We start from the raw sequence: 26,825 nt of genomic DNA, 5'->3' as shown, positions 1-26,825 counted from the left end.
CTGGTTACTACCATGTGACTCCTCTAGACATCCAAGACTGTTCATGACCGCTTCCCCAGGGTCACAGTTTATTTGGGCTGCTGTTTAGGGCAAACAACCCAGTTGTCAAGAGGCTATGAAATATTAACACTGGCCTTGCCAGTGTTCATGAAACTATCCCCTTGGGAAGTCATATTTTCAGAAGATAACCAGTGTAGTCACGATTAAGGATCAAAGAATAACCTGATAAAGTTCAGCTAGAAGGTCCATGCTCCACTATGTTTTTAAACATTATAAGCTTGTATGAGAAGATGTTGAGAGCATTAGGAATGCCCTGCATCCTGGGTCTTGGTGTTTGATTCTTGTGATTGTGCTAATGAGTTCAATGTCACTAAGAAGCAGAAAGAAAAAGAAAAACAAAAGGATGAGTGATGGTGTGCAGCAAATAAGAAAACAGAATAATTTTTGGACAAGAATATAAAATCAAGCATAGAAAAAGAGGCATTCAAGGGCAAACAGTGCTCACGATGCAGCAGAGAATGCAGGGAAAGATGTCAGTGGATTTAAATGCTACAATCTTGGTGTCGGTTACGTGTCAGGAATAGCTCTCCTTTGTTACAAAGAACGACCCCAGAAATATTTTTCCGTTATAAATTAGGTAAAGGACTCTAACAAGGAATTTTTTAACTAATTAGCATGGAATAATATGTACTGTCAGCATGCATATTTCTATTTAAAAAGTATCTAATGACCAGAACGTATGCAAATTTATGCTATGTGAAGTAGAAAGTCACAGATAAGTGGAACTTAATGGAAAAAGCAAAAAACAAAAAGCAACTGGTGCATTCCTGTTTGCTACTGACCCTCTTCAGTTGTTGCTGTAACTGTTCCCTCATGGACTCAGGACAATTGTCCAGCTGGGTCTTCTGCTCGGAGTAAAGCTCCTGAAGCCTCTCTAGTTTTTCCCTTTCAGCATCAAGCTTTACCTTCTCCTGAAGTTCAGAAATCAGAAAATAGAAGAACAGAAATTACCTTCACACCCCAGGCAGGCGTTAGTGAACATTTCTCAAGGATAACACAAACAAACAAACATACACAAACTCTAGTTATCCTATGAGTGTAAAAACATGTCTTGTTAGTGACTAGGATGAAGGGATATAAATGGAAGTAAAGACAAGGAGGCCCCATTTCTTCATTCTCAAAACACGGTCCACTTCATTGGGTACTGGCAAGGACCCCCATCCTACCTTCCTTCCCTCCTTCCTGCTACCATGTTACAAAAGCAGGGGAAGCAACTGTAATGTTGGTTAATGGTCAACAAAGAACAAAAGAAATGCCAACCGAGTTCACAAGATAGCTTTGCAAAGAGTCACTTGGCAGAGAACTAGACAAAGAAAAGCAGGCATTTACCTCAAGTACTGTGGTAGTCCAATTTGCTGAAGGCATCTGTTAGGCAAGCTTTGGAAATTATCGAAATTTTGTTCTCAGGTCAGAGGCAGCCTAGGTGCACTAGTTCATACCTCAGTCATCTGAAACAGTTCTAGCTATTTGGCAAACTTCAGAGCTTAAGCAATTAGAAAATCTGATTCCAAGCAGAGCATCTAATTCAGGGGCTGAGAGAGCTAGTAAAAATGCAAGACTGACAGCAGCAAGGGAAAGGTGTATTAGGCAGCTCAGACACACCGAAAGTGTGACATTTACGTGGAGATAAAGACTTCCCTACAAGGACTGACATAAAAAATAGCTGAAACACAGACTGTGAAAAAAAGGAGAGGAGAACACTCAGGGGTCAGAGAATAAAGAGAAATGAGAAGATAGCACTAAATCTCTCCCAGGTCACATACTCCAAAGTGACCCTGGACAGTCTCCAGGGTACAACAGACAAACTCTGTGAAACAGGGATTACCTGGCCTCACAATCGAGAAACAAAACTTCAATCTGTTTACTGTCGGTCTTCCCAACTTCTGTCCCGTTGATGGTACTCTGAACCCTTAGACCTGCTTCTCTCCTGTGTAACACTCTAGGCCTAAACAAAAGTACGCTATGAAGTGCCACCACGACTTGACCCTCAGTAACCAAAATGACCACCACATTACTTTCCTTAGTTCACTCTATGTGAATTGGTAGATATAAGATTGGCTTCTAAGCATTAAACAGAAGGATTTTTTTTAAAGGATGAAGCTCTGAAGTAGTCCTATTAAAATTATACTTACTCTAATTTCTTCATCCAAATGGCCATGACTTCCTGTGTAAACATATATTTAGATTCTTTATAGAAGATGTATGGTTTAAATCTAATACTATATGACATCAATACCTATACCAGTTCTCGTGAGTCTCCATTTTTGGCTTAAATTTTAAAATTTCCAAGACATTTTAGAAATGTATATTTGGATTTAGAAATGCATTTTTTTCTCAAGATGATTAAATCCAGAAGTCATAAAACTGAGAATCCCACCTCATATATTGATCTAAAAATGATTCTACAACTTAACTTTTAGCTGACCATAAAGTTTCTCCAGTCTTGAATGGCAAGGTTGCTCACTGTGCACATCTATTGTGCAGGAGCTGGAGAAAGCAACAGCATCCTTCACAGAACAAAGGATTCTCAAGTGTTAATTCATAGTAAAACTGAATATACTTGTACCAGTTAGATTTAGTTTTTAGTTTCAGAATTAATATTATTTTTCCCTTAATAAAACCAGCAATACAAAACACCTATTGTCTTTTGGATAAGAAAATGTGTTATTTCCTCTGTGTTTGGATCAAAAGTTGACCTATTTACACAGCAGAAGAAATTTATCCAAAAAAGAGTTCTATTTCTAGCTACTATATCACCAGATTTTGCAGCAATTCTAGTTCTAAACAGAAAGTTAAACAAATAAGAAAACTATTCATTCGAATTAAATAGCATATGTGCAAAGCCCTAAAATTTAAATTTATACTTGATAGAAAACATTGATACAATATTTGATAATATGGAAAGGCACTGGCCTAAAACATAGGTCTCAAATATGAAGAAATAACCAAATTACTCTTCTGATGCTTCAATTTTTTTACTGTTTATAATAAGCACAAATAAACAACTAACAAAAAATACCTTATGTTTACACAGTGCCTTCTTTCTAAGGTGCTCAAAACGTTTCGCAATTCCATACAAGGGAGCAGTTAGATGCATTACACAAGCAGGCACCATCAGAACCTTGCGCAGGTTGTCTGTGGTTTATCAGTAAGGCTGTGGCCACTACCTGGGTCTCGGAGCAAAAGCTCAATGGGGTCAAAATTGGGGCAAAGGAAGTAAGGGGAGGGATCAAAGAAGGACTAGTGGCAGGTGGGCCCGTCCATAAATCACAGAGGACCACAGAGGTGACATCACTCCTGCAAGAGCCAGAAGTAGAACTTTGAGCCAGAAAGAAATTAATATTTAATACTCTTCTCTTCTATTTATTGCCCAGGAAGTTTTAATATTCCTCTCTTCTATTTATTGCAAAGGAAAATTAGCTCTAGGCAAGCAGTTAATTGGAGCTGAAAGTATCACCTTCTACAGCGAAGATAAAATAGATGGATCTAAGTTAGGTGGCATTCCAGGATTCAGGGACTCTTGCTTTTCACACGTAAAATATTAACACTAGGTGTTATTCCCTTTCTCTAGACTTAAATTGGTAGAGTCACCTATTCTAAATACTATAGGCACAGAGATATTTCTAAATACCAAATAGGGAGAGAGTACAACTTTTTTTTTTTAAAACTCATGTATCTATTTTCAGGAAATAAATAAATTACAATGCATTTTTAATAAATTTAACAAATTTAACTTTGTTGAAAAAATAAGATTACAAGGAATTGGAACATTTCAGGAAAATCCAGATATACAAGGGGATGTTTATAAAACCAAGAACAGAATGTGACTCCTCTAGAGACATGGCTGCTTCCGTTAGCACTGTTCTCACATTGACTTGTCCTCTCTTGATGTACTGGTAAATCCATTTGGGTCACAAATTCATTGCCAGATTCTGCCTATTTTGTATATTTAAGACAAAGTTCCTAAAGTGTATATAAGGCCAAAGGTAAATTATTCATAAGCAATTTAAAATAGAAATCAATATATAAAATCGGGCTTATATTTGCTTTGATAGTGAGTTGTTCATTCACTCACTCAATAAATATTTATAAGGAGATGAGAGGTAGAGAAAAGACGGAACTTGATCAGTGTGCTCTTGAAGCAATCTATTTAGCTCTGTGGTTCTTGGCCCTGACCGTACAACAGAATAACCTGGGGAGCTTGTAAATATACTATTTCCCAGGCCTCCACTTAGTCAGAAATCCAGGGACATAAGGCTAGCAAACGAGCATTTTAAAAATCTCTCCAGATTTTCTAATATGCAGCCAGGTTGAGAAACGTGATTTAGCCACCCAGGACGACGGGAGAGGCAAAGTTAATTAACTACAATTTGATTTCTCTAATGAAGACACAGGACATTAATCCAGGATCCCCCAAAATTGTTGTGAGAACATTTGACTTCAGCACTTTTACTTCACAGTATAAAAGGCCTCTCTTACAAGTAACATTCCAATTGTAAAATTTTCACATTCAGATTAAATGTCTCAAGGAAACCAAATGAAAAATAATCTGTGAGAGATTCCAATATCCAACATGCATTTGCAGAGGAATGATGCATTTCAAGTTCAGATGCAACATGATGCTCTTCTAATCATACCAATAATCAGGAGTGGTTATACGTTTACCCTAAATAATTTGAACTTGTACACAAGAGTTTCCAATAATCTTGAATGAATTTAATAATCCAAAGCTCATCACAGGACCACTTATTTTGCTAGATCTGTGGTTAGAAGACAACAACTTTCTCTCTTTTAAGTTGTATTCTTGAAGAAAGGAACTGAAATTTAACTTGCTGGCTGTATTTGAATTTCACTACTACACAGAAAATTCTTTAATAACAATGAAAAAATCATTTTACTCTACCAAAGTGTGAAAAACTTGGTAAGTGGATGGTTCAAGGTTACCCTGAAAGGATGCTTGCTTTATCAACTTGTAGGGCTTCCGGATAAAATAGAAGACACCCAGTTAAATTTGAATTTCACATGAACAACAAATGATCCTTTAATGTTAAGTACGTCCCAAATGCATCATTACACACACACACAAAATTATTCTCTGTTTCTCTGAAATTCAAATTTAAAAGTAAGCATCCTATATATATATGTTTTTTGCTAAATCTGGCAACCCCATTAGCTTGATAAAGATTTTCTTAAAAATTAAGATCCACCTTTGTAAGTTCCAAAATGTTTAGCACAGAACCCAGCACACACTAGGTACTCAGGCCATGTTTCATGAAATACTAGGTCAAGTTTGGAACTGATGGAGAGATGTGTTCAAATTCATAGTCCCTAAGACATCATTTTTAAGGTTGGTCCATCCAAAGTCCTCTCCACACACCCTGAGAATCCCTTTCCTTCCGGTTCCTAAACTCTGTGGGGTTGTCCAGGAGGCAAACGTCCTCGTAGGCTCATAGATTAGGCAATTGTTTTAGGCCCCAAATCACTTATCTGAAATTCTTAAGGACAGATGTGTTCCAGATTTCAAAATATTCTGAATTTTATCGAGGTAACACAGTTCATATAGCATATATTATATGGCATTTCCAGTGAGGTCTGGGGCAGTACCCTGTAATCAAACCTGTTTCTCTCTGCAGTTACTTGTGAATATTTACACCAAGTGTGAATATCAGTCAAAGTGAGGTTTTGCAACCAACTAAGTTTTGGTGTCAATCTTACAAAAGGACTGTTTTTTCCCACAAAACTTTTCAGACTTTGCAACTGCAGAGGAAAGATTATGGATCTGTGTTAACAAATGCTGACTGCTGAGAACTCATTCTCTGCTTGCCTCTAAAGAGGCACATCCTTATATTTCTTAGGATTTCTTGTCCTTTTGCTTTGACATTTTAATCACACAATTGATGGATACTTAGTGTAGGAAAAAACTGGAAAATCAGAACCCTAAGGATTTATGTAACCAAAAAACCACCAGAAAAAAATAACCCTAATCTGGAATCCTGTTGATTTAATCCCCAAATCCCACGATATATTTCCTCTTCCTCTAACCAGGGAGCTGCCTTTGAAATGTAAGAAAGAGGCTCGGGAAGGGCTGGGTCCCTTCTGAACACTAGCTGTGACTTGGCCTGCGCTCTGCGCTCAAGAGGCATTAACACTTTGCTGAGGAATTCAGGGCCAGGCTCTCTGTCCTCCCCTGGCTCTGAGGGAAGGATGGGGAGGAAGTAACAGGTACTTTGGCAGGATAATAATGGAGAATAAAATTTAACCATTTAAGATACAATGATACATGCTTATTGTCAAAAAATTAGTCAAATAAAGATTTCACTCAGGAACATATTGCATGGCATAGAGTGATTTAAGCTTCAGGTCACACCTTTAAGTGTGTTTAGCTATAAAAGTGCACAGGTCAGGATGGCTACAAAATACTGTAATTTATCTATGTGAGGACAGGTCCTTAAACAAAAGGATGGTTTGAGCTTTATGATTACCATCTCGGTAATGGAAAGATTCTTCAATAAGACTACAGAAGCGGAGCCTTTCCTTAACCATTTTACTTAATTTCAGTACAACTGACTTTTCATTTTTTTATATTAAGGAACAGAAGTGAGAAACAGATAATGCAAAAATAGAGGAAATTAAAAACTATTTTTAGTTTTGATTTTAATATAGCCAAAAATAGACAAAGACAGAAAGAAAATCCACATAAACCAATGCATATGTCCATACTTTCTCAGCAATTGCCCCAAACTGGGCTTTGCCTCGAGGTGGGGGAGTGGAAGGGAAGGGAAGCCAGTTCCACAACCAGCCTTTGCCCAAACTGAGCTTCATGGTTCTGCGGCTTCCACCATCTCAGTCACCAAGCCCGTTAAACTAAAACAGTTTACTAGAGCAGAGGTCAACAATCCTCTCTCCTTTCACTCACCCCAAGAAAACATGATAGCCTCTTTGCCTACTGCTTCATCAAATAAACACCCACTCTGGCCTTACACTCGAGTCAGATACTCATATTTGTTCAGAGTGTATCTACGTTCACAGAGACTCTATCTGTGATGTGGCTACTGTCTGAGAACACAACAGGCAGGTGGCTTTTAGCTCAGGGCCAAATGGAAACAGGCTTACTGCTGCTTTTGACAGCGGTACCCATAAGGGCAGTGAAAGGTCAGCCCAGGGAGCTGCTGTAAAAATGTTCAATAAATATATAATTGAATACATTGTATTTTATGTTGAATATATAATTATGTGTGTAGTTTATATGGTAACATATGACAAATGGTAGTCATCTAAAATATGTATTAATTTTTATATATATAAAATATATACATAAACTTGTATAAAAATATATGTAAAATATGTAGTAATTTATAATACATAAAATAGAATCATAGTTCCCAAATCAGCTAAAAGAAATAATACTGAAGACTGGTCTTGAGAGCCAAGGAAACGACATCAGTAATTTCACACTAGGATTTGAACTCTGAGGTGTTGGTGAACCTTCCTCCCGTGGCTCCAGGCCTTATCTCCAAAAAACCAGGGCCGGGCCCACAGGATGTGCTAGCGACATGTGAATCGGAGCTTGACCACCAGGGATATCTTTTCAGGTTTTGGTTTTCTCATTCCGAGGTTTATATCTGATAGCAGCAACAGGTGTATGGAAAAGGAAACGAGATCCAAAAGGGCAGAGGCCGCTTCCTCCTTCTGTCTTACGCTCCGGCTGGCCTGGCAGTGTGATTACAAGCCCACTGGCATGTGTGCTTGGCCAGACCATCCCAGCTGTCCTGAAACTTGGCCACGCGGAGCTCTCGGGCAGGTGTTTGGCTCAATGTTTCTGTTAAGGCTCAGCTTGAACTCACCATTAGCAGGAGATCCAAGGACAATATTCCCAAAAAATACTGGGCAGTATTGTGGCACCTACTATGAGCTGGATAAACAGTGGATAACAGTGCCTTCCTCTATTTCACAGGCTAGAAAGGGAAATAAACATCTAACGAGACCAAAACAAATGTAAATTATAAAATGTGATTTGTAAAAGGACTAAAAGAACAACAGGGAGAACAAATCTGAACCGGAAAGGTCTGGAGGGGCTTTTCTGAAAAACTAACACTGAACCTCAGCCCTGAAATACAGAACCAACAGGGCATGGAATATGGGGAAGGGAACTCCAGGCACCACAAACAGATCTGCAAGGAACCTTGGTGGGAGGAGGGGAGGATAGATCTTTAAACAGATAGGAAGAAGGTCACTGTGAGAGTTGTGTGTAGAAAGGGGAGAGTGGTGATAGGAAGGCACATGCTGGGTAAGGAATTTAGATTTAAATAAAATACAGTGGAACACAAACCACGGTGATATGATCTAATTTATATATATATATATTTTTAATAGGGTTTTTTTTTGTGAGGAAGATCAGTCCTGAGCTAACATCCGTGATAATCCTCCTCTTTTTGCTGAGGAAGACCGGCTCTGAGCTAACATCTATTGCCAATCCTCCTCCTTTTTCCCCTAAAGCCCCAGTAGATTAGCTGTATGTCATAGTTGCACATCCTTCTAGTTGCTGTATGTGGGACGCGGCCTCAGCATGGCAGGAGAAGCGGTGCGTCGGTGCGCGCCTGGGATCCGAACCGGGGCTGCCAGTAGCGGAGCACGTGCACTTAACCGCTAAACCACGGGGCCGGCCCTAATTTATGTTTTTTAAAAAACCACTCTGGCTGCTACGAAGAGAGTGGACTGAAAGGAAGTAAATGAAAACGGGACTAAAGAACAGATGTTGATTTAGAAAAGAATCTGTTAGGGGAGATGCAGGGAAGTTGAAGTAATTGGGAAATATTTTCGTAATCAATTGGATGTGGGAGTGATGGAGAAAGAAGTGTCAAGATCTACTTCCTGTATGTCCTGTTTGGACATAGAGGGGGATAGAGGTGCCATTTCCTGGACTGGGAAACTGAAGGAAGAATAAGACTGGAGGCGGGGAGGTGTGTGGAAGGCAAGGGGAAGGGTAAGCTCCAGAGTTCAGTTACGGAGTGTTCAGTTGGAAACGCCTGTGAAATATCTGAGTGGAGACATCAGGTAGGCTACAGGATATGAGTCAGAAGTTCAGAAAAGGGCTGTGGGCTAAAAACATACACTCAACAGTCACCAGTATGTACAGGTTATTGGAAGCCCCGGTTACAGAAGAATGTGAGGATTACAAGAGAAGAGGGTCTTCTTCTCAACAAGAGTTGACAAGTGTTAACAGACTTATTGTGGTGATCATTTTGCAATGTATACAAATATCAAATCATTACGTTGTATACCAGAAATTAATATAATATGTCAATTATACCTCAATTTAAAAAAAAAAGGGTGAATGATTCAAGGCATATATCTTAATTCAGACCAATGAGAGCAAGCAGAATTTTCCTGTCCACTTCTGGGCAAGTTTAAGCTTGCCAAAAAAAGAAGAGAATTCAGATCAGAGATAAACACTCCAACAACTGATTGGATAGAGGCAGAGGAACAAGCAAAGGAAACTCTTTGATGGAAAAGTCAGAGAGATAACTAAGAGAAAGAAAAGGAAGCCAGAAGAGTGTGGGACATGAGGCAAAGGGGCTGGTGAGGGGGGAATGCCAAGAAAAGGATTTGTTCCCTATCTTGAATGCTGCTCAGGGGTCTGATCACAAGAGGACTGAAAAGGAGCCAATGGGTTAGGCAGCAGTGAGGTCTTTAGGAGTCTTAACAGGAGCGAATCTCAGGGAGGGGTGGGCCTAAGACAACTGGAATGGGAGGAACAGTTAACTGGGAACTGAGGAAGAGGACACACAGTGCACTAAGAAAATCGTCTGAGGGCCGGCCCCGTGGCTTGGGGGTTAAGTGCGCGCACTGTGCTGCCGGCGGCCCGGGTTCGGATCCCGGGTGCGCACCGACGCACCGCTCCTCTGGCCATGCTGGGGCCGCGTCCCACATACGGCAACTAGAAGGATGTGCAGCTATGACAGACAACTATCTGCTGGGGCTTTGGGGGAAAAATAAATAAATAAAAAATCTTTAAAAAAAAAAAAAAAGGAAAGAAAATCGTCTGAAAAGTTTGGCTGTGATGAAGAGAAGTGAGATAAGGGAGTTTATTTTTAAACCATAATAATTTTTAAGAATAGTAATGTTGGCACGCTGACAGTAAAGTCCAGTAAAGAGGGAGAAGTTGGGGGGAGTGGGGTACAGAAGGACTGAATGCCTTGAGATGGTGGGATGAGATGACACCCAAAGCATATCCAGAGGGACTGGTCTTCGAGGGGAAGACAGAACCTTCTTTAGTTGTCAAGAGATGGGATGCTTCGAATTTCTCAGTGAAGTGGGTGGTGAGATCATCTTAGAGCCAGTGGGAGGAAAGGGGACCAGAGGTTTGAACAGAGTGAAGGTATGAAATAGCCATGTCATAAAATGGTAGAAGAAGTTTATTTAAGAAACATAATAATGAGTCTCTAATTGAGTTTGGTTCAAGAATATGTAGCAACATCATCTAGCCCAGTCGGTTTCCATTTCCCTCATCCTCCTCTGGAACCCCTCACCCAAAGCCAGTTTCTGCCATTTTTCACACCATGTGATACAGACAATAATCCCACCTTCCAAGACCAACTAATTCCCCAACAGCTGCAGGAGCTGGTCCTATACTTCAACACCCATCATCCTCTCTCCTATGCGGAGCCTCTGTCAAGCCACAAAAATGATTATAGAATGATGGAGGTGGCCTCCTTGCTTATTTCTGCTGTGTTCCTGGATTTCCACCTCTACCTTAGGTCAGAGAATATAACACAGCTTTCCCTGGGAAGTAAGATTCAGCATTGACTTGCTTCACTTTTGTGTAGAATCTGATGCTGATGGGTAGATGACACGTGGGCCATGCCATATGTGGGCTCCACACAGATAAATAACTACATGGATGAAGAAGGCAGAAAGGCTCACAGGGAACACGATACTCCATCCCTATGTCCCACAAGTTTTCCAGTATGACATAAATAGTAAAATACTAATAAGCACCCCAAACAAAGACATCTGATGTCTCCAACGAAAGCTTCTTGCAGTATCAGTGCAGAATCTTGGAAAAGCATAATTCTCCTGTACGGCAGAACTAGACAATCAATCCTCTGACTTGGTTTTGAGCTTTTCAAGAAGAATATACCTACTACTCAAATGGATTTTTTACTATTTCAAAGTCTGGAGCTAGAAGGAACATACATAAAATTTAATATGGAAAAGCTGTGCAGTTTAATCTTGATAAGCAGGCAACCAAGAAACTGATGTGTAGCTTTTAATCTGACTTGCATTTCTGACAATATCTTTTTGAGCTCATTCTCTGGCACCGAGATCAAATGCCCTTATTTATAGGTCTCAAACAAAGAAGAGCCTAAAAAGGAAGCCATGTTCAGCAGAAATCCTTTCCACATATTACCACGAGAACTTAAACTGAAACTTTTTCTTTTTCTCAGCTTAGCGGAGAACATGGTAAGCAAGGAAGAATGTGTTAAAGCTCGTTTGCTTTTTCTTTCCCAAACTGGAATTTTATTTTTTATTTTAGGCTTTGTTCAGTTGTAACTAACTCAGAATGTGAGAGGAGAGTAAGTATAATATTTCCCAGAGAAAATAAACAAATAAACAGACAAATAAAAAACCCAACTACCACCTTGAATTCTAGAAACCACAAGTAATTTTTCATACTTTCCCTAGTAATATCAGCTAACATTCAGGTTATGGGCTGAACGGAATAAGTCTGACCTTTTCCAAGATGAGTGTCAACTGTGTGTCACAGACAGTTTGCACTTGGCAGTGAGAGGATCCCCTGAAAACTTCAATGCATTTTCCAGAGAGCTATGCACTTGCATTGAAAACAATAGCAAGGCAACACAGATGAGATGAATGGCTCTCATTCATCTTTTTAATAAACAGAAAAATGAAAAGAAATGAGGCAACCATATTTGAATATGCTTAAGCCATCTCTAGAAGGCACCAGTGGTAAAGAAGTTCAGTATACTAAAATAACTCTTTAAGAAACACAGTAGAATCAGAAGAGCAGAAAGGCTGATGGAAAAAAGGAATTCACTCATCTCAAGGAGGATAAGCTGCCTCAAATATCAGCTTGAAAATTCTACAGGCTCTCCTCTCTCAGCATCCACTGCTCAGTTCCTGACAGTTTTTAGTTTGTGACAACTTACCTCATCTTAAGACTTTTCTCTAGTGTAACTGTCTCCAGAAACACGACACACAAATCCAAAACCATGGTAATTCATACATTTAAGTTCAATCAAATAGGACCGCCATATTGCCCATAAAAATGGCGTGCAAATATAATTTTCTTTTACCTTGGTCTTTTCACCAACAATGTTCTTTTCCAGTTCTGCTATTTTCCGGTTTAGATGATCCAAAATCTCCTTCTCTTTCATAAGTTCAGTTGTTTCCGATTTCTGTTCTCCATCCAAAAGAGCACATTCCATATCCAACTGAGGACACAAAACAAAGCTCAGAGTCGCTTCACCTCCAGGGAAATTCTCAGCTCCCACTGCAGAGGTGCATTTTTAACAGCTACAAATTTCAAAAAGTGCTACTGTATCAACCAGATTGTGGGGCCTACAGAACACTCCAGAGAGCCCACGTGAGGCTCAAGATTCCTATATAAGAAAGCAGAAAGCCCAGAATATATTTGCTAAGAAAACTAGTTATCTTATTTAATTTTTCTATAATAATCCCTTTTCTGCTTACTTCTCAAGGAGATTTTGCCTATTTGCTTAGATTCAGGCTCAGGCATAAACCATCTTGGGAGCAACCACGTCTTTGTTTGTTTGTCCCTGGAACACAGGAGTGAAAATTACACTTAGCCAGCAGGCAAGTTCTGCATTCCTAGCAACGCCAGCCAGAGGAGCTTCCAGGGTCTGTGTGTAAGATGACAGGTGAGCAGTCCCCTTCCACTTACTGGGCTATCTGCATCATCTGTGAGTATAGACACACAAGTCTTTCCTAGGCAGAATTAGTTGCTCCTCCTCACTCCATTGAAGTCATATAAAAATTGCCCCTTTCTTGAATTATAGTTATAGAATATGTCTGTCTCCTCCCTGGTTTGCAAGCCTCCAGAAAGCTAGGTCTATGTTTGATTTATTTGTAAATCCCCCATACTGCTGATGTGATACCCAACTCCTAGTCAACAGGCTCAGAAAATGTTTGCTGGGTTTGAACTCGAACACGTAAATACACGGTACCTCAGCTGATAGATCTTGTAGCAAGTCAGAAAGTATATACCAGCTAAGAAAGTCAGTTATACATAAAGTACATTAAAAATGGCTTCATATGCTTATCTCATCTGATTCACAAAAAAAAAAAAAGAACCAGAAGGAAAAGAGAAATGTAAAAGAAGGCATTTTTACCCTACACCTCTACCCATCGAACAAATGTTTGCTCACATTGACTTCTATGCATTCTGCCTCCTGATAGGCATCAATATTTTTAAGCTAAAGGAAAGAAAGAAGAAAGGGAGAGGGTAACAAGTGAATTCGTGGTGTATACCTCTCTGGAGGATTCATCCATCTGGTCATTTATATCTTTGATTTTTTGTTCAAGTTCCTCAAGGTTGTTCAGAATAGCTATCCGGGTCTCTTCCATTGCAGCCAGCTCCTGCATCTTTTGTTCTTCACTTATACCCTCTGGCGTCTGCAATTAATTAACACAGAAAAGGGCTATTCACACTTCAATTCCAGAATTTCCCAATTAATAAACCAGTCGTAAGTCTAGTGTTTCACAGTCTGCACGTCTACTCCGGTTCTAAAAACATCCTTGTGATCGTTTCTTTGGAACTCTGCCTTTTCCCATAGATCCTCAGCAGACAAGTTCTTAGGTTAGCTCATACAAACCAACTTAAAATTACAAATTCATATCCTTTTAAAGCTGAAATAACCAAAAGTTTACACAGATGAGGAAGCTGTGGTCCATAGAGATCGTAGTGACTTCTCTAAGGTTATAAAGTTCGGCACAGCAGAGACTAGAATCTAGACTTTTTACATCTTCCTCAGGGATCTCTTGGGCTCACTGTCCCCTTCATTACAAGCTCCATATTCTCTCCCATCTCCAAGTGAGTACATTTTCTACAACAGTCTCTTGAATCTCTAGCCATACTATTGGGTCCCACTGCTAGAGTTATCTGTAGATGAGCATTCATGCTTCCAACACAAGGTAGAAACACAAGAACACATTGCACTTGGCCCCCTCTCACCAAAATGTTCCACAGAGTTAATAACCAGGACAATATAGGCTTTATTACTTGGGTGACCCCAAAATGATTTAAAACTACACACAATGTTAATTTATGTTTCACTTTTTGTGTCAGCACACTACTTCCTGTCTTTATCCTACAGGACTTTCTTCCTCTATAATGTTTAAGACAGTAACTGGGCCAATGGGCTTTTGTGACATGAAAGAGGATGCTAGCTATCATTCAAAACATTACGTCAGGGAAAAACCGAGTTCCTTAACAAGGAATGAGAAAGTCAAGAAAGAAATTCAGTGAGACGGGGCATACTTACTCCTCTGAACAGAGTTATAACCAATGCCCAGGGAAGAAAGGAATATTTTAGATCATAAACATAACCAAAATGTGACTGTTATTTTAAGAAGAGAATATAGTGAATTGAGAACAGCTTCTTCTTTCAAGAATTTCAGGTTAGTTATGTCAGATGTCACCCGGTAGAGACCAGTCTTTCTGCAAGTCAAGGGATGTCGAGATAGATATATTATTCAGTTAATCTTTATCTCTCTTCGAAAAAGAAGTAATTTCTTTGCATCAGTAAGTCAATAATTATACAATTTCACAATTGGAAATTGAAAATAGCAGCCCAGCTAAGTATATTATGGAAGACTACTCACTAATCACTGAAAAGAATATTCAAATAAACCAAAGAAACCATTAAAATTTGTCTACCTCACTAAGCTCATTTAATTTATTTAAGAATCCTAGAAATTACTTTAAGAAGATAGTCATCATGTCATATTCTTTATTCATATTCTTTATTCTTTACCCTTCTTTGCTGCTCTTTAAGGAGATTAAACGATTGAGAAGTCACGTATCTCAGGTTGATTAGAACAAAGGTGTGCAGGCCTTCCGAGCTTTGACATTTATCTTTTTAATTGTCACCTTAAATCCAGGATCTCATCGACTAATCAAACAACCGCTGCCCTTTTTACGGCAGACAATGACTCCGACTGTGCTAAGACCTAGGTGCCTGTTGTAGGGCAGAGGAATGCCTGTACAGTGAATGGCGTTCCAAAATCACTGATGAGTAATCCCAGCAGGAAAGCCACAACAATGCCAGCATCCCGGTGGGGCAACATTTCTTCTTAAGTTTCAACTTCCAACATGGTTTAAAAATATCTCTCCCACTGGTGGAAGCAAAGCATTAAGAGAAAAGAAAAACTGGACAATCTGCAAAACTATAAAGATAGGTAATAGTGGCAATTATAAGTATCTGTAAAACTCAAAGTTTCTACAAAATCTGTAGGTACATATAGATATATTCAATATAGAATAGGTATATTTAATAATAGACAACTTGAGAGGCTGTTTACAGCAATAAATGCTATCTAGGAAATGACTGTTTTTACTGTTATTTATGAAAAGCAAAATCATCAAAAGGCATTCTAAAACTCCAGTTTGTGATAGAATAGGGTGAGGATATTGTAATTTCATTTACATCCAAATTAAAAAAAACAATAGAGAGCCAAGGGTGTGGTACCCACTGAATAGCTTTAGTTTTATGGTGACAGAGAAAGCTGAAATTTTAATCTATCTGGGATTTTTTTTTTATAGTAATGGATAGGATCCCACTGAGAGTGACATGTTTTAATAAGCCCATTAAACATACCACCTTTGAGGTAACTTGATCCATACAGAGAAGGGGAGAAAGTAGGGAGGGACACAACACTTTGCATCTGCCCTTTTTTTTTGCAGATCTCTTCTTAGAAACCTGTTGCAGAGGAGGGTGCAGATGTGAGGGCTTTGCACTGCAGACAGAATGATTACTTGAAAGAAAAGTGTAAAAAAGTTCTCATCACAAGGAAAAAAATTTTTTTTGGTAACTATATGAGGTGATGGATGTTAACTGAATTTATTGTGGTAATCATTTCACACTGTCTGTCAGTCAAGTCATTATGACGTACACCGTAAACTCAAACGGTGCCGCATGTCAATTCTACCTCAATAAAACTGCAAGGAAAAAAGAGAGGAGCGAGCTGCTCTCAGCTCTCATCTCCAGTGGCAGTACACAGGTTCACAAAAGCCACCTAAAATCAGCATATTTCCAAGGTCATCTGCCCCTTTCAGGGTTAGGTAAAGCAAGTTCCAGAAGGGTACATCTCAGGTTTCCTCAAATCTTTGTTTCCTTAAATCAGCTTAGAGTGTTTTTCCAATTCCTTTCTTCTCTGTCAATCCTTAGATCGATTAATAACAAACACTGTACTTTGTTAAGTAAATAATTCAGTGAGCAGATTACTCAAAGAGAAAGGGCATCGAAAACAAATAGTCACGACATTTTTTTTTTAAAAAAAAAAGATTCTTCTTGGGGGGCCGGCCTGGTGGCGTGGTGGTTAAATTCACATGCTCCACTTCGGCGGCCCAGGTTTGTGGGTTCAGATCCCGGGCATGGACCTACACCACTCATCAAGCCATGCTGTGGTGGTGTCCCACATACAAAATAGAGGAGGACTGGCACAGATGTTAGCCCAGGGCCAATCTTCCTCAAGCAAAAAGAGGAAGATTGGCAACAGATGTTAGCTCAGGGCCAATAGTCCTCACCAAAAAAAAAAAAAAAAAAGATTCTTCTATTGGCTGTCTCAAGGTAATATTTGTCTGTCTTCAAAAAGCAATAAATGAAAAATTGGTTCCGGGGAACCCATCTCCCTCTCACTTGCCCTCATCTAGGCAGCTGTGTGGTACCCAGAGGTGCACTTGATGTTTTCTGCCTCTAAAGGAGGCACAGTCTTATATCCCTTGCCACAAGGGCTGCTGCTCCAAGCTTCAGAGGCCTCCTATTCCACGAATGCATATTTGAACAATGAAAACAACTGGCACGATCTGCTCCTTTACACACCAACAGCTCTCATCACAGCCCTCTTCAGGAAGAAAGCTGTCTCCCAAAAGTTAGTCCTTAGAGAGGCACACAGCTCACTGTTTTCACAAAAATCTGGCAGACCTCCATGAAGGAAGACATGTGAAAGGATTAAGATGTAAAGGTAGCGAAGGATTTCTAAGTCCAGTGGCTGATGACAACAGCTCAAATTTTCAAATGATGGTCATTTACTTTGCCCGAACATCAACAACGTTTGATTCCCCCCAACAGATGCTAGTTTCTAACAGTTGCAACTTTCCGGCAATAGAGACAGATGTCCTATTCAGAATTACTCTCCACGGAGAATTAGTAAGGTAAACGTGGTTATCAGGAGAAAGAAGGGATTGAACAGTGCAGAGTCCTCATGTATACGATGGGAGAACTCAACAGGTAGGTAAGGACTTCTGACTAGGAACACTCAGTGAAAAAGTCTTGTTGCAGCCAAACAAACAAAAATAAAAACAAACACACAAACTCCTCTGAATAATACTCCAAGTGATAAATTACTTCCAGAACTTAGCTCCTCAATGATGTCTTTCCCTTAAAGAATCAGTATGTGCCCTTCTCTTACAACAAAAATTTAACTAATGTATCTTTTTTATTTTTTGGTTCTTTGGCTATAATTGCCAAGAATCTCTGAGTTCAACTTAATGGTCAGAGTTGCTTAAATAAATTAATTAATCCTAATAAATAAATAAAGAATTAAATAAATTCTTGTGACTATGGTACATGCTTTTCTCTCCTCTGGTGTTCTAATTTTATTCTAATAAAATTTATATCTTTTATTGTAAGCTTTCTTAAATTTAAAATTAAATTTTCAATCCTTAAATCCTTAAAATTAAATCCTTACTAGAAAACAGGTAGGGGAATAATCTTTTTTTCAATTTCATAGAAAAAACTTCTTAACCTGGGTGAAAAAAATAACATCAAAAAATTTTCCTTGAATTCCATTTAAGAAATCCTCAAATTTGGAAGACATTTTTAAATCAGCAGAGAACCAGAAGACTAAGTAATAATTATGACTACGTATAAACCTTAAACTCCTATACATCCAAAAATGTCATAAATGAAGTCAAAAGGAAGACCGATCACGATAAAAGACTAATTTCCTTACCACAAATAGCTCCTACTACTCAATAGAAACAAGACAAAACATTTTTAAAAAATGGGCAAAGAACATGAATCAGTCGGTCAAAATACAAATGAACAACTAAAAATATGAAAAGATGCCCAACTTTATGCATAAGTAAAGACAAACAAGTTAAAACACCTAGTAACTTAGCAAACCGAAAAGTTTTTGGACTACTCAGCCGTGGCAAGTGTATGGAGAACGAAGTGCACTCATAAACTGTTAGTGAAAACGTCACCTGGAGATACAGTCTTTTGAGAGTATAATTCGGAAATAGTGGTTAAAGTGAAAGATATACAAAATCTTTGACCTAGCAATTCCACATTTAGTAAGTGATCCTACAGATACATTTGCACAATTGTGCAAATATATATATTCCAGAATATTTGCTGCATATAGATTTTATCAGTAAAATACTGGAAACAATTTAAATAGTATTTCCAACCCATAGAATACTAGTCAGCCATTAAAAAGAATGAGGTAGAGCTGTGTATACTAACATGCACAGATGCCCAAGACATGTAGTGAGGGAAAAAAAGTGCAGAACACAATGTGTGTGTTTATGTGTGTCTGTACCTAGAATATACGGCCGTATATGCACAGAAATATTAGGAAGGCATGTAAGACACTTTGTTTATCTCTCAGGTGTACAACTGGAAGAGATAAAGAGAAACTTTTATTTCTTTCTACTTTTCTGTACTGCTATATTTTTTACAGTGCAAATTTCTTTATGGTAAACACTCTAATTTGCTGCACGTTGTTTGGCTAATTACCTCTTAAATCGCAGCTTCACAGAAAACATTTTGGAAAACAAGCATAACACCTCTAGTCTCTAGGCCAACCAGACGCACAGTCCTAGGCCCTAAGTCCTAGCCTTCGTGCTCCCTCGGCTGTACCTTTGGTAGGATGCTTAGATAAGCAGACTCGCTGGAAGCTTTCAGAAAGGCAGAGGAGGGTGGTGGGGGAGTCCTGGTGAGGTCCCTGAGCAGTTCGTCGTTCCTGACGCTCCTGGGGGAAAGGAAGCTGGCACTGCTCTGACTGAGGCTCCCGAAGACCGCCAAGTCCGCATCGTGGACAGAGCCTTTCCGGTGGCTCCTGTATCTGGTGTCAGGGCTCACCAGGGCTTCTTCAAACACGGACTCCTCGTCGGAGAGTTGCAGCTTCTCCAGCTCCTTATTGATTTTCTGCACATCCGCCACGGTGGTGCCAGCGGACAAGCGGCTGTCCGGCTTTGTGTATTCAGCACAGAGACTGAGGATCGTCTCCAGACGCTGTCTCTCCTGGAACACAGAGAGGAGGGGAAGGGCGGTGAGTTTGTAGGAAAGGAGACTCGAAATAAAAAGACTGAAGAGGCTGGGACCACTGGTGATTTCATCCCACACAGAAATCCACAGACACTCGGCTGATGATGGTTTTCCATCATCTTTGATGGATAGCTTTAAGGATCCAGATGAAACCCAGGTTAACAACGCCTGATTGTCCTCCCAGACTCAGTTCTGGCTGTCCCCTTCATTTATGCATCCCAGTGCCGATCCTAGCACACAGCAGCACTCAGTAAGCCATTTCTTGATTTATCAATTCTCCAAACACTTCAAAGGTTTTTTTTTGTGAGGAAGACTAGCCCTGACCTAACATCCGATGCCAATCCTCCTCTTTTTTGCTGAGGAAGATTGGCCCTGGGCTAACATCCGTGTCCATCTTCCTCTACTTCATATGGGATGCCACCACAGCATGGCTTGACAAGTGGTGCGTCGGTCTGCACCCGGGATCCAAACCTGCGAACCCAAGGCTGCCAAAGTGGAGCGTACAAACTTAACCTCTATGCCACCGGGCCGGGCCCTCAAAGGTTTTTGTAATCTCCATTTTCTAAAATCTTTATTCTCCCTTCCCTCCCTCTGCCTACCTTCAACAATATCTAGCTCTTTCATCAATATAGACTTAATATTTGTGCTTAAAATTAATTCTGCAACTTCCTATAGAAATATTATTCTACTGTTAAACACACAAAAGGATAAATGCTACTTAAAGAATCTTTTAATTTAAAAGACATAACTAGGTCTTCAATTTTTTCTTGAAATGCTTTAAAATTTTCAAAACTTTTTATGTCTCATCAGCAGGTAAAGGTCTTTTCCACCAACTTTTCACATGAGTAATTAAAATTATAATAAAGTAGGAATGTGGTAGGAAAATGAAAAACATTTCACATCATGTCCAGATAGAAAGACATCAACGTATTTCAAATACTGACATCATTAAATCTTTGATTCATTTAGCTGGAAAATAAAGTGATAGTTCATTTGTTTAAAAAAAATCAATCTATAGGCCATTGATGTTATAATGGTACCACTTACTGACACTTCACCAAGCTCCCCATGCAAAACAGGTAGATATTTATGAGTTTTGACTTTAAGTAAATTTACTATATATTCGTGAACAATAGGATATAATTTATGAAATACTTATCATAAGCCTAGACAGCACTGTTTGGGGTGGGGAACCTCAACATCTTCACCTCCCACATTAATTCCAATGCCAAAGTGAAAAGAAAAATAATAAAATAACAAGAAACATCTGCTGTGATTACATCTACCACATTGAAGAGAGAATTCAAAAGCCTTCCATAGAAAAACATCACTAACAAAATAGAAAGTTTTTAAACAGCACTGGACTGCCGTTTTCAATTTCTAATCGCAGCTAATTTGTAAAGACAAAATTCTGAAGGCAGTTAGCTCTGTATTCGTTGAAGGAGTATCAAATAGAAACGGTAAATAGCAACAGACCAACATAATTTCCTGGTTTCCCTTCAATACATTAATTAAATGACAAGATAGAAGTGATCTAAGGTGTATCTGACTTTTACCTGTCCTCTAAAGCAGCCCTCCCCCCCTAAAAATGCAATAGTTTGATCAAAAGCACAGTTTAAGTGGTTCCTATAGGCCCCACCTCCCCTTCGCCGCCTGAACTTCCGCACTCCAGCTGCAGCTCGGTCCTCATGGCCTCTCCCCACGCAGGCTCGCATCCCAGGAGCTTCTGCACCCTGTCCATCCAGGAGCTCTGGTGTTTATTATCTCCGCAGCTGCCACCAGCTGCCAAGCCCTACCCACCTCAGCTTTATGGGGAGGAAGTAGGGGGGACACAGTATTCATTGCCTTATTTTAAACTTCTCCAACAATCTAGAAAAGTCTACATGGGAATATGCAAAAACAGCCTGCAAGGGCATACGTGAGGGGGACAGGAACCAGGTGTTATATTTCACCCCTTTTCAACAGCATCTGCATTAAAGGCTAATGTCCAAAGAAAAGTTCTTTCCACCATTTAGGTGAAATAAATTAAAGCATCTAAACTCAATCTTTACTAATCTTTATAGATCACAGTGTGTATGCATTAGCCTTGACATTAATTACATTTGGGATTATCTGAAAGTGATCAATTTCGATTTACCAGGGCTCCAATGAACAGTGTGGTCTTCAAAAGCATGAAAGGTACTTCTGCCAAGCCTGTAATACATAGCAAAATTCCTCCCACATCTCCTTCCCAGAATAGTCGCTTTTGCTGCCAGTGCTATTGCTTAATTCCAGAGGGAATAAATGATCCCAGCCTTAAGATGAATGCTATTTCAGACAGTGAAACGCAGTATTCAAAGGCTTGTGCACAGGAAGTTTGGTCTACTGGTATGTGTTTCTCTCTATTCTTATCATCCCATTCACAGCCAATCTGTCCAGGCTTGAATCACACACACATGCAGCACTGCTGCTCATGAGTCTAGGAGAAATCCATGCCACCCCAAGACACACTGGCCCCATAAACGCTGCACCAAAGAAAAATAAACTGATGACGAGAAGTGCGTCAGAAGAAAGTCTGCAAGGCATTTCAGAGAGCACAAGAAGCCTTTTAAGGAAAACCCTGAACAAAATTTACCCTCATAAAATAATTCTCCCTTAAGCCCTCTTCACTCTGGAGTCTTGTTCCTTCCCATTCATCACTCCAATATTCTCCACTCTGCGTGACCTAAAACCAGGGCAACCGTCCCCACCAGGAGACTTTTGAGAATCAAATAGGGCACTATTAATAATTATGCTGGAACATCAAGCATAAACTGGGATTGGCAAACTGAGATGTACAGCTCCCTAACTAAAACTCAATTTTCTTTGATGCTTCACCTGGCATCTGCTGAGCTGGGAGGCCCCCTCTTTGAGATCTCCAATTCCTACCCATTTTTCCAAACCAGCATTCTACTGTGCATTTTCTTGAAAAGCCACCAGTATAGACTCTAAATATCAAAATGGTCCAAAGTAGAGATTTACAAAGTAGGGCACTTTGAATCAAATTATTTTAAATACCTTTTCATTTTTTTCTCCCTCTCCATTTTCCCTTTCTTCCATCTCTATATACCACATATATCAAAGAAAGTTTTGAAGGGAACATAAGATCTTAAAAAATATACCTGAAGAAAATGGTGTGCAATTCTTTTTTTTTTTTTTTTTTTTTCGGCCTTGAGCTAACATCTGTGCCAATCTTCCTCTATTTTGTATGTGGGATGCTGCCACAGCATGGCTTGATGAGCAGTGCGTAGGTCTGCACCCGAGTTCCAAACCCGTGAACCCCAGGCTGCCAAAGCGGAGCATGCAAACTTAACCACTAAGCCACTGGGCTGGCCCCCGTGTGCAATTCTTTCCCTAAGCAGTTAAAAAAAAAAAGTTGTGGGCTGAGTATATGTTTTTTGCCCTTAGAGCTTGCTTTCTTTTTCAGAGGAATGTGTCTGGCATTGCCCCACTACAGTTCACAGCCCTCATCAGGGACCTCACCCATCTCCTAAACCCATCCAGTCCCCTTGTAATCAACAGCAGCCAGTCTAGGCCACAGGACTGCAGATATGATGCAGAAATAGATCATGTAGAAAACCAATGGCTGATACTTAAGCACAGGTGAAATCTTTGTTAAAATCTTTCTGTTATAATTAAATACACTGGGTCATTTATTACATAAAACAAAGGGTCAACCTTTAATGGTTAGAAATAATTTAGTTGAAAGATTTTTTCTTTTTAAGAGGCCCTGTTGTAACTGATAAGTATGGCTTTACTTCTCTCTTCTGCTAATTCTAAGGACTCAATGTCTCCATAATCTTCAGTAAAGATCTATTAAATTACTCTCTGCCCAGTAATATGCTGGGGATACAAAGATGAAAAAAGACAGCATTTCTACTCTCAAATTTTTAACAGGAGGCACAAATGGCAATCAATTAAAGAAACAGTGATAACAGAGGTTTACAGAAAACCTATGGATTCACATATGAGGAAGCAATACACAAAAATTACAGAAAAGGAAATTTGAGTTGAGAGCTCATAGATAACTATGAGTCTGCCTGGCCTGTTGGATAGGAGGGCAAGGCATTTCTGAAAAGGAACCACAGAAGCAAAGACAGAGAGTGGTGGATTATCTTAGCATGCTTACAGACCAGCACCTACTATGTGGCTAGAGAGATGGAGTTCTTTGGAAGAAGAGGGACGAGGTACATGCAGAGAAATGAGCCAACTTTATTCCTCTTTATATCAGGACCCAAGAGATCTTGTTAGCCCTAAGCAAACTTTTAGAATAAATTCATGGGGTGTACCAGTGAGAGTCAGAGACCCTGGTCTAAAAGTGGATGGCAAAATGAGAAGAGCTGGAGCTGACAGCAAGTAAGCAGAATTTCCAGGACTCCACGAACAAATTCTGATGTCTCAACTAGGTCAATCAGGAGGAAAAACAGAAGCAATGGCCATAAGTCTTTTAGGTAGACCTATTTGTTTTTAGAGATAAATCCCTTGGGGTAGTAACTGGGACTTTTATGACCAATTCTACTCTTTCTGGGCACAGAATAAAACATTATTCTCTTCCCAATCCCCAAAGTGGATATGACCGTCAAACTCACATCAGCCAGTGAAATGTGAAAAGCAATGTATGTCACTTCCGCTTGAACAGGCAGCCCATGATTCATTGCACACCTTGCTTTGCCATGGCAGAATGACACTCCAGATGGTGTTGGCTCCACCAGCCTGGACCCTGAGCGAGGAAACATGGAGCAGGGGCCTCAATCAACCCATGCTGGCCATGGACTGTGAACAAGTAGACCTATGTTGTTTTAAGTCTCTGAGATAAGCTTTTTTTACACCCCCAGAAGCCATTAACAAACCTTGCTTAATTCAGGCAGGTAACTGGCCCAAAACTTGGAGATGAGGGACTCAGGAATCCTACTAAAGGAAGCTCATTTACTTACTGTGTAATAAAGAATTTGGCCTTGCCCAAAGAGAGGTCTGGCCTTGGCTGTTGGCTTCTGGAAGGTAATCTATGTCATACTCAATAGAAGTGCTGTTGTTTAGGGCAAGGTTGGCCATACCTGATAATCTTAGGGTGGGGGCTTGACACTCCAGAAAGAACAACCATGTGGCTTAGTGTGGGGGCTTTGGGTCACATGGTATCAATTACCCTGGAGACAGAGATTCACATGTGGACAGTCAATCAATCATGCCTATGTGATGAAGTCCCAAGAAAAACTCTGGACACTGAAGCACAGGTAAGCTGCCCTGGCTGCCAGTACTCCACGTGTGTTGTCACAGCCATGCAGTAGGGTAACACACCCTGACTCCACAAGGAGAGGACAGCGGCAGCTTCACCTCTGGAACCTCCTGACTCCGCCCTATGCGTCTCTTCCTTTGGCTGATCTTTAGCTGTAGCGTTTCCCTGAAATAAACGATAATTGTGACTATCATAGCTTTCAGTGGGTTCTGTAAGTCTTTCTATTAAATCATTGAACCTGAGGGTGGTTTTGGGAACTCCTTGAACTTGCAGTTGGTGTCAGATGTGAGGGCAGTCTTATGTGGAGACAGTGCTCTTTAACCTTGTAACTGGCCTTCACACTTACCCCATCACTGCCTCAGTATTGTTTTTGTCAGCTGAGGACAAATGATCAGATTAAGAAATTGTATATACAAGTAAGGAGTTTTTATTGTTTGGTTTTACAAATTATCTTCAAGGAAGTCAGTTTAATGTCTAGCTAAAAATATTTTATTTTATAGACTGGTGGAGAAGTCTACCTTCAGGCTTGTGGTCAGGAAAGTGCTTAATTCTGCCACTCCTAGTTTAAACAGATGTGCAAGTGTACCCCATCAGAAAGGCTGAGCTGGAAAGAGGCTCGTCTGACAAATGAAAGACTAATGGCTTTGTGTGGCCATATTTGCTCTGGAGGCAACTGCAAGTTATTTGGAGAGTTACTAAGAATGTAACAGCTACTAACTAATCGATAAACATTTGTTATGTGTAGATTACTATCAGGATATTGTATCACATACACCTAGTCTCTCTCCATAGTAGTGGATAACCAGGTATGAGAGAGAGTACGACATATGCAAATAACTAGAACAACATTTACCCCTCAGGGATTTTTCAGTACCCGCTCCTCAAATACACTCAATACACTCAAATACACAAACACACTGCCTACGGAGATCAAGGCCATCCTGTTTAAACCCCCCAAACTTCCCTCCTCTAACTGTCTTTATCTAGTCCTCCTTTCTTACTTCAATGTACCATGGTGGCTAAGAGCTTGAACTCTGGAGCCAGACTGCTTGGGTTTGAATGCTGGTTCTATAGCTACTTGTGTGGCCCTGGGCAAGTCATTTAGCTTCTCTGAGTCTTAGTTCCTTGTGTATAAAACAGTGGATTACTGGAGAATCCACCTTATAGGGTGGTCATGAGGATTAAAAACACAAAACATATACATATATATGGGGAAGCAATACACAAAAATTACATATACATATGTATATGGCTGGCACTAGAATGGTGTCTGGGACACAGTAGACACAATATAAATGTTGGCTCAGTTATCTAGGGAGAGTCCCTCAGTCTTTCCAAAGCAAAGGCCTCTGCCTGCACCATTGCACCCATATTCCCTTCCACCATCCTGTGGCTTTGGTCTATCAGTTATCCCTTCTCCTACACTCTTATTTTCTCTCTATTGACTCCTTCCTCTCTGTCTGAAAAGGTACTCAAATCCCCTCCTTCCCTCAATAAAAAACTAAACAATAAATTATCCTTATCAGATTATGCAGTAGATCTGCTCTTCTCCTTCCCCATTTTCCTTCACACCCCCACACTTCCAATCTCAAAGAAGTTGCCAATGCTTGACACTTCATTTCCCATCATTCCCAGCAGCTTGCAATCTGGGGCAGTATGTCCTGCCTTTGTGCTGATAGGACACCCTGTAAGAAAAGGGGCACCTCCCACTTCTCCAGAAAAATAACGAGTAAAGTGACCAGAAATAGGAGAAGCACTTTGAAATAAAGATATCAGGACTGTTCATGAAAAAAGCTTAGTGCCTCTCTCTGTAACCTTATATCTCAACGATTTGTGGGGTAAATTGACTTCTCTCTCCCACAGAACCACTGGACGTTCAGAGAAGAATCTGTGTCTAAGTTTGATTAAGTGGAAGGAACACAGATTTGGATTTGAAGTTCTGGCACTTACCAGACCTATAACACAGACGTTCTTAACTT

At 39.9% G+C, this 26,825-nt stretch overlaps 1 protein-coding gene across 6 annotated transcripts in view; it reads right to left on the bottom strand.

Annotated features, from left to right (window-relative positions):
• Window positions 1-26,825, bottom strand: part of PHLDB2 (pleckstrin homology like domain family B member 2) — a 105,519-nt gene that overhangs the window by 45,724 nt on the left and 32,970 nt on the right. For 5 of the 6 annotated variants that reach the window (XM_087439580.1, XM_087439579.1, XM_004436592.3 and 2 more), the window contains 4 exons: window positions 19,188-19,571; window positions 13,573-13,716; window positions 12,378-12,515; window positions 843-971 (listed from right to left, as the gene is read on the bottom strand). In XM_087439580.1, the coding sequence (XP_087295706.1) occupies window positions 843-971; window positions 12,378-12,515; window positions 13,573-13,716; window positions 19,188-19,571 (795 nt within the window). The remainder of the gene's footprint in view (window positions 1-842; window positions 972-12,377; window positions 12,516-13,572; window positions 13,717-19,187; window positions 19,572-26,825) is intronic. The other variant, XM_014792254.2, reaches the window with a different exon arrangement.

Source organism: Ceratotherium simum, chromosome 15 (assembly GCF_057802395.1).
Source record: "Ceratotherium simum simum isolate JZ-2026a chromosome 15, ASM5780239v1, whole genome shotgun sequence".
Taxonomy (NCBI): domain Eukaryota; kingdom Metazoa; phylum Chordata; class Mammalia; order Perissodactyla; family Rhinocerotidae; genus Ceratotherium; species Ceratotherium simum.
This window is presented reverse-complemented; position numbering and strand designations above follow the sequence as displayed.